Raw genomic sequence first — 8,279 nt, 5'->3', positions numbered from 1 at the left:
GGAGCAGAACTCACATTATTTTTCTTTAAAGTCAAAGTTAGAAAGCTGAAGACATTTTGATGAATGAACTCGTCTTCTGAGTTACGTCATCAACCCTTCAGTGTGCAGCAACCTCTGATGTTCTAATAACAGAGCGCTGCAGGGACGTGTTTCTGTAGGCGGCCCTGAAGGCAGCATCTCTGGCTCCACAAACCAACAGGAAGTTTCCAGTTCTATGGCCAACAAACGTTTGTGGATCATTCAGGATAATCTCCACATTAACACGTTTATGATTATTTAAATAAAAAGCTAACGTTAGGGTTAAGTCTTTCCTTCTAACTATGTTTGCACAATAAAACAAAGCAGCAGAAACAAACAACAAAAGACAAGAAGCTCAGAATCTCATCTCAATAAGCACTCACTGAGTGACCAGGTCTGGGATCTGCACGTGCTCCGTGGGCAGGAGGTGAGACAGATCCTGCAGGCTGTCGACGAACCGGAGCTTCCTGCTGAACTTAGAGCTGAGGAGGAGGAAGAGAAAAACAAGGAGGAAGAGGAGGAGAATGGATGAGGAAGAAGATCTGCAGAGTTTTCGGACACTAAACACAAAAAGTGACCGTGTGATTCTCAAAACAGGAATTATTCTTATTGTTTTATATATATATTATTTTACAGGAAGAGGAGGATGAAGAAGAAGGAGAAGATGAAGGAGATGAAGAAGGAGAAGAAGAAGAAGAAGAAGAAGAAGATGAAGGAGATGAAGAAGGAGAAGAAGATAAAGAAGGAGAAGAAGAAGGAGAAGAAGAAGGAGAAGAAGATGAAGAAGGAGAAGATGAAGGAGATGAAGAAGGAGAAGAAGAAGAAGGAGAAGAAGAAGAAGAAGATGAAGGAGATGAAGAAGAAGGAGAAGAAGAAGGAGAAGAAGATTGAAGAAGGAGAAGAAGATGAAGGAGATGAAGAAGAAGGAGAAGAAGAAGGAGAAGAAGAAGAAGATGAAGGAGATGAAGAAGAAGGAGAAGAAGAAGGAGAAGAAGGAGAAGAAGAAGGAGAAGAAGGAAAAGATGAAGAAGAAGAAGAAGAAGGAGAAGAAGAAGAAGAAGAAGAAGAAGAAGGAGAAGAAGAAGATGAAGGAGAAGAAGGAGAAGAAGATGAAGAAGGAGAAGAAGAAGGAGAAGAAGAAGGAGAAGAAGGAAAGATGAAGAAGAAGAAGAGAAGAAGGAGAAGGAGAAGAAGATGAAGAAGGAGAATAAGATGAAGAAGGAGAAGAAGAAGGAGAAGAAGGAGAAGAAGGAGAAGAAGGAAAAGATGAAGAAGAAGAAGAAGAAGGAGAAGGAGGAGGAGAAGAAGAAGAAGAAGCAAAAGAAGAAGAAGAAGAAGAAGGAGAAGAAGAAGAAGGAGAAGATGAAGGAGAAGGAGAAGAAGAAGGAGAAGATGAAGAAGAAGAAGAAGAAGAAGAAGAAGAAGGAGGAGAAGGAGGAGAAGAAGCAAAAGAAGAAGAAGTCAGACCTGATGAAGGGTTTGATGATGGTGGCGAGGGCTTTTATGTACCAGGTGGGATGAACCACGTACAAACCCTTCAGGTTCTTCCTCAACCTGCACACACACACACACACACACACACACACACACACACACACACACACACACACACACACACACACACACAATGATGTAATGACCTTCTTCTTCTCTGGGCTGAATGGACTTCAGTTTAATTTATCGTCCAAACGGACATTTATTCATATTTAAGATAGTTTCCTGTTTGTAAAGCAAAAGGTTTGAACTGAGTTTTATCGTCAAAACTGAGGCGAGAAAAAGATTTGTGTTTTTACAGTAAAGACATGTCGCCCCCTACTGGTCAAACACTGAAACAACACAGGAGAAATAAATAAATAATTATTTATTCAGACTAAGAGGAATAGAATTAAAACATCGGGCGAAGAAAACTAGTTAGTTTAGTTTAGTTGTGTTTCAGTTTGATAACTTTTTCTTCTACTCTTCAGATTGATAAAAAACAATCCTTGATATTAAAGAGTAAAGAGTTTCTACCTCCTGTCGATGGTGGTGTAGCACTCTCTCAGCCAGCTGATTCCTGGTAGTTTGTCTTTCTGACCTCCAGCACAAAGATACACGATCACATAGTTTTCTGCAACCATCAGATCCAGAGTTCCCACCACGTACCTGCAGAAACACAGCGTCAGGTTCACCTCAGATTAAAAACATCTAGAGCCAGCACTCATTTCGAGAAGGAAAGACAGCACTAACAAGTTCCAGGTATTTATATTTCTACATCTTAGAGGGAAATATTTAGCTTTGTACTGCGCTACATTAAAATGAGCTCCATCTTATGAGCTGCAACATTAATGTGATGAACACATGAATGCATTATCCTACATAATGAATACTTTTACTAAATGGAATAAAAATAGATTTGGCGCCAAAGCGCCTCCTTTTGCTTTTTAAAAATTGGGTGTCAGCTAAATTGTCCGAAACTGACCTCGCTAATGCTAACCTAATGCTAACATTAGCATCAGAGTTGAATCCATTCTTCAAACTTTAGTGTTTTTTTGCTTTGAATTAAAACACTTCATTAAGTTTAATGTTTGAGTGACAGATTATAAACTGTCACTTACCTGAACAGGTTATCCATCACATGCTGGTAGTTTTCCAGACTGTTCTGCGGCAGGTAACAGGAAGAAAACACGATGATGTCATTCATACCGTCGTCATAGTAACCTGAGAGACGACAGAGAAGGTACAACACGTGTTTACACGGCGTGCACGGATATTTTTGAAAACAAATATTTTTTTCCCCATGCTTGAAAAAATACTTTCTGTTTACACGACGTTGTTTGATTCATCCACACTGTGAGCGCAAACGTTCGGCGCTAAAAGCTTCGTCAACGATACGTCAAATACCAGAGAAGAAGAAGATCCGTAGTTTCCTTTGGCGGCATCAACAAATCAAACAATAGTAAAACAATAGTAGCTCATTATATATATGTATTTATACATATTTGATATTTAAATATCTTCTTTCTGGTATGGAAAATGGGACCATGCGAGGAGCCCCTGAATGCAGCGTTGGTGGAGGTCTGCGCTCTCCGGGTGTTGTTTCTGGCCCAGGAGACGCTTTACACGTCCACACAGATACGCAGTAACCGGAGGTATCTGCACCTTGGATGGCGTTTTTAAATATCTCCGTTTTAGTGAACTAAAACTTTGCATGTGGACAAGAGGCAAAGATGTTGAGTACAATATCTTATATCTGCGTATACGTGCAGACGGACGTGGTCGTGCAGGCGGACGTGATTGTGCAGACAGACGTGGTCGTGCAGGCGGACGTGCGGACGGACGTGGTTGTGCAGACGGGCGTGGTCGTGCAGACGGACGTGGTCGTACCTCCGTGCGACAGCACCCTGAGAAACGGCTGCAGGACGCTCATGTTGACGCGGCTCTCCTGCGGTGGTTCCCCGGTGGAGAAACAGCGCCACCTGATGCCCTGACCGTCCACCACGTCCTCCCGCTCCAGAGCTCCCGGCTCACTCAGCTCCGCCCCTGGTCCAGAACCGGCCCCAGAGTCAAACCTGGACCTGGAGCCGAACGTTCTGCGGTGCCGGGACGCCACGCCGAGACGCCGAAGGTCATCTGCAAAAAAAAACAATCCTGTGAGGTTCTTGGGATGGATTACATAAACAAGTGGTCGTCCTCAGCAGATTTTACCTTTGACCTCTCACCTTCCAGGTCCAGTTCGTAGACGGGGAAGTGCAGAGACTCGCTGTCGGACGGCGTTTCCATGCCGTCAAGGTCGAAGTCCAACCCCGTGTCATCATCGTCTTCAGGTGAGGGCGAGAGGAAGGCTGAGGGAAAATCTTCTGAAACCATCGACTCGCTTCGACCTGAAGAAGATTAACGTTATCTACTGAAACACACAAATATTATTATTATTATTATTGACAATAACTTTATTACCTAAAGACAGACTGAGAGCTGGAGCCACCAGGACTTTCTTCTTCATTGGTCTTGACAAGGCCAGAGAAGCTGCAGACAGGAAGTGAGGTCACACTCATGTTCAGCTCTCATTTCACCGCAGAATCTTTTTCAGTGTTTTTCATGTAACGCAGCTGAAGTTCTGGTTTTCGACAGAAGTGTGAACCCAAAATAAATGCTGTGATTTAAATGCATTGCAGAAACAAAAGGAAGCAGAAATAACTCCATCATGACGATGGTTTGTAAAAAGTCTTTCTGCGAGACAACAAGCAAACAACTTTTAAAATGCTTGTTTTCTGAATGGAGTTTGGTTGTTCAGGCTATTTAAGTTGGTTTTGTTTTTATCCGTTTTGGATTTTTTAAATGTTTTATTAATTTTAACTATTCATTATTTTGTATTTATTATTATTATTTTTATTATTATTATTATTATTATTATTATTATTATTATTATTAGTAGTAGTAGTAGTAGTAGTAGTAGTAGTAGTAGTAGTAGTAGAGTATAAATTGACAGTTGGTATGAATTATATAAATTAGACTCTCAAAGAGAACCTCATGTTATTAAAATGATCCTGGTAATTACAGCAGCGCTGACGACATAACGTTCGGGGGAGCTCCCCAGGATACTTTAAAACACATTAATAATGTGTAAGATTTATAGAGTATATTATAGATAATAGTTTCACATTCCTGTAGTTAAATGTGCAACTTGTGCTGACATGAAGAAGACATGAAGAAGACATGAAGAACACATGAAAAAGACATGAAGAAGACATGAAGAAGACACGAAGAAGACATGAAGAAGACAAGAAGAAGAAATGAAGAAGACATGAAGAAGACATGAAGAAGACATGAAGAAGACGACATGAAGAAGACATGAAGAAGACATGAAGAAGACGACATGAAGAAGACAAGAAGAAGACATGAAGAAGACACGAAGAAGACATGAAGAAGACATGAAGAAGACATGAAGAAGACAAGAAGAAGTCATGAAGAAGACATGAAGAAGACAAGAAGAAGACGACATGAAGAAGACATGAAGAAGACATGAAGAAGACATGAAGAAGTCATGAAGAAGACATGAAGAAGACATGAAGAAGACATGAAGAAGACATGAAGAAGACGACATGAAGAAGACATGAAGAAGACATGAAGAAGTCATGAAGAAGACAAGACGAAGTCATGAAGAAGACATGAAGAAGACGACATGAAGAAGACATGAAGAAGACATGAAGAAGTCATGAAGAAGACATGAAGAAGACATGAAGAAGACAAGAAGAAGTCATGAAGAAGACGACATGAAGAAGACATGAAGAAGACATGAAGAAGACGACATGAAGAAGACATGAAGAAGACGACATGAAGACGACATGAAGAACACATGAAGAAGACATGAAGAAGACAAGAAGAAGACGACATGAAGAAGACATGAAGAAGACATGAAGAAGACGACATGAAGAAGACATGAAGAAGACATGAAGAAGACGACATGAAGAAGACATGAAGAAGACATGAAGAAGACGACATGAAGAAGTCATGAAGAAGACATGAAGAAGACATGAAGAAGTCATGAAGAAGACATGAAGAAGACATGAAGAAGACATGAAGAAGTCATGAAGAAGACATGAAGAAGACGACATGAAGAAGACATGAAGAAGACATGAAGACATGAAGATGGACTTCCTCACCCTCCTCATCTCCAGCTAACTTTTTTTTTTCTTCTTCTACTACTTCTTCTTCCTTTGTCTCCTCGTCTGATGGAAAGAAAGAAAACACAAACAATAGAGATATATATTATAGATAATATCAGAGTTTTCTTGTCTCAGATTTGAGTTCAGAAGAGAAAAACCTCAAAACAAACATTTGAAGTAAAATCAGTTCAATCTACAAAAGTGTACAAAGAACAATAAATGACTTCCTGTCTGTAGGAAACAGTTCAGTACCTGAGTGATGCTGAGGAGCCGAGGTGAGAGGGAACGCACTGCAGGCAGCAGGAGCAGTGGTATCAGCAGTATCAGCAGTATCAGCAGTATTAGTAGCATTAGCAGTATTAGTAGCATTAGCAGTATTAGTAGCATTAGTATTCGTAGTTTTAGCAGTACTGGTAGTATCTGTAGTATTAGTTGGGACGTCTGCCAGAGGTGACCTGCACACATAAACACAGAAATATATTCATTTTTATTTATTTAATTATAAAAATATGTAATAAAATAAAAATAATCATAAAATATAAGATATATATTTTTGTTAAAATAAATATAAAGTATGTAATAAAAAATAAATGTTTAAAGAAGATTATAAAACATAAGAAATTATCTTTTTATTATTATAAAATAAATATTAAAGTGTTGTAAATTATATTAGAAATACAAATAAAATACATTTAATACTCACAAAACTTTTAGTATTAATTCATTTTCCTTTAATCTGCTTCATAAAATAAATCCTGGCTTATTCTGCATCACCAACTGCAATTAAACTGTTTTAGTCATTTGTAAAGTAAAAAGTAAAATAAAGTGGAAGTGATGAACTCTGACCTGCAGGTGTCTTCGTCTTCTTCTGCAGACTCCATGTTGTTCCTGCAGACAAATAACCTGAGGAGTATTTCCATATATTATATATTATATATACATATATATATATATATATATATATATACTTATTCACACATATATCTATATTTATATATATATATAAATATATATTTATATATATATATATAAATATATATATGTGTATATATATATAAATATATATATATTTATATATATATATAAATATATATATATATGTGTATATATATATAAATATATAAATAAATATAAATATGTGTTTATATATAAACACATATTTATATGTGTGTATTTATATGTATATATATATACATATAAATACATGTATTATAAAATAGGATGCATTGTGATAAATGACACGACCCATATATATAAGGTTGTTAAAATTAAACTGAAGTTAACACATCAGTAATCTTGAGTCAATAATATTTATATGTTCCACTAACTTCTGGCTGCTGAACATATATCAGAGTGATTCATGGTTTGCGCTGTAACATGTGAAGCTGATGTCTTTAAACGTGAAAGATATTCACGTTAATGTAAAACTGAAAAGCAACAAATCTCCATTTCTGAGGCTGAAAACAAACGTTCAAGACATTTCTGCAGGAAGACAAATGTTGTTTTTAACGATTATCGAATGAGTCTGCGATTACTTTTCTGTATTCTTGCAGATCTAAACTTCTAAAAAGAAAACTCTAAACTACTAAAGTGCTTGAACTTGAGTTTGTCCGGCTGCAGTAATCTTTGTGTAAACGGCTCTTATCTCTGAAAGGACGAAGGAGACGGAGAGGCTGAAGACAAACGACACGACGAAGATTTACAGTAATAAAGTCGAGTAAAGACTCACAGCAGCTCAGCTCTCAGGGAGTCGACAGGAAGCTCTCACAGCCAGGGGAGGTGAGACAGGTGAGATGGGTGAGACAGGTTCAGGACAAACAGCCGAGTACTCGCAGAGAAACCATCACAGAGACTTTGTACGAGTTTATGAGCGGACTCTAACACCTCACCTGTGTGTGTGTGTGTGTGTGTGTGTACACTCAACAACAGGACGGACGGAGGCGTGGTGGCGAGGGCTCGGCCCTGTTACCACGGTGACTGTATGACTGTACGAGCAGGGGTGGGACCTGCAGCGTGCATGCTCCTACCTGCAGAGTGTGTGTGTGTGTGTGTGTGTGTGTGTGTATTGCACAAGTGATGAGTTATTGTGTTGGGAGGGTTTAAAGCAGGGTTGGTCTGACTGAATATTAAACTGTCACATCGATGTATAATCACCATATTGTCTCATTGCACATTCTTTCACATGTAATCCAGTCTAATTATAGTTAATTATTCTTTTGTAATCTGATTACTCTGTGTGTGCAGGTTCAGTGTTTTCAGACAAGTTGATACGAGTTTATTGACGTTTGACTCGACAGGTTTTTCTCTAAACGTTTTCACAACCGGGAGAACGAGTCTGCGCCCACACAGCCGAGCTACATGCTAACATTAGCATGCTAACATTAGCATGCTAACAGCATGTTTGATGTCTTTACTTTACAAAGACATCTGTATATTTATGTGTAATGTAAGCTTTAACTATCAGCTTCCTGTTTGTGATGGACTTTGTGTTTTGAGAGGTCGATCTTGAGCTTAAAAACAATTAAAAACTTTTCTATAACTACTTTTAATCCCACCTGCATGAAAAAAAAGCAATAATTTAGTTTTTAATTAAATAATATGTATTATTTATATATTGTT

The 8,279-nt window shown here is 38.2% G+C and overlaps 1 protein-coding gene across 1 annotated transcript in view; it reads right to left on the bottom strand.

Annotated features, from left to right (window-relative positions):
• The window catches only part of LOC115004659 (BCL2/adenovirus E1B 19 kDa protein-interacting protein 2-like), a 7,214-nt gene extending 642 nt beyond the window's left edge, over window positions 1–6,572 (bottom strand). The window contains exons 1-10 of the mRNA XM_029426355.1: window positions 6,507–6,572; window positions 5,913–6,115; window positions 5,658–5,723; window positions 3,952–4,020; window positions 3,717–3,878; window positions 3,382–3,627; window positions 2,613–2,715; window positions 2,029–2,160; window positions 1,486–1,572; window positions 402–500 (exon numbers count right to left, since the gene is read on the bottom strand). Coding sequence (XP_029282215.1) covers window positions 402–500; window positions 1,486–1,572; window positions 2,029–2,160; window positions 2,613–2,715; window positions 3,382–3,627; window positions 3,717–3,878; window positions 3,952–4,020; window positions 5,658–5,723; window positions 5,913–6,115; window positions 6,507–6,541 — 1,202 coding nt within the window. The 5' untranslated portion in view covers window positions 6,542–6,572. The remainder of the gene's footprint in view (window positions 1–401; window positions 501–1,485; window positions 1,573–2,028; window positions 2,161–2,612; window positions 2,716–3,381; window positions 3,628–3,716; window positions 3,879–3,951; window positions 4,021–5,657; window positions 5,724–5,912; window positions 6,116–6,506) is intronic.
• Between the last annotated feature and the right edge of the window lie 1,707 nt (window positions 6,573–8,279).

This window comes from Cottoperca gobio, unplaced genomic scaffold (assembly GCF_900634415.1).
Source record: "Cottoperca gobio unplaced genomic scaffold, fCotGob3.1 fCotGob3_158arrow_ctg1, whole genome shotgun sequence".
NCBI lineage: Eukaryota > Metazoa > Chordata > Actinopteri > Perciformes > Bovichtidae > Cottoperca > Cottoperca gobio.
Note: the sequence above shows the minus strand (reverse complement) of the source record. Positions and strands in the feature narration are given on the sequence as shown.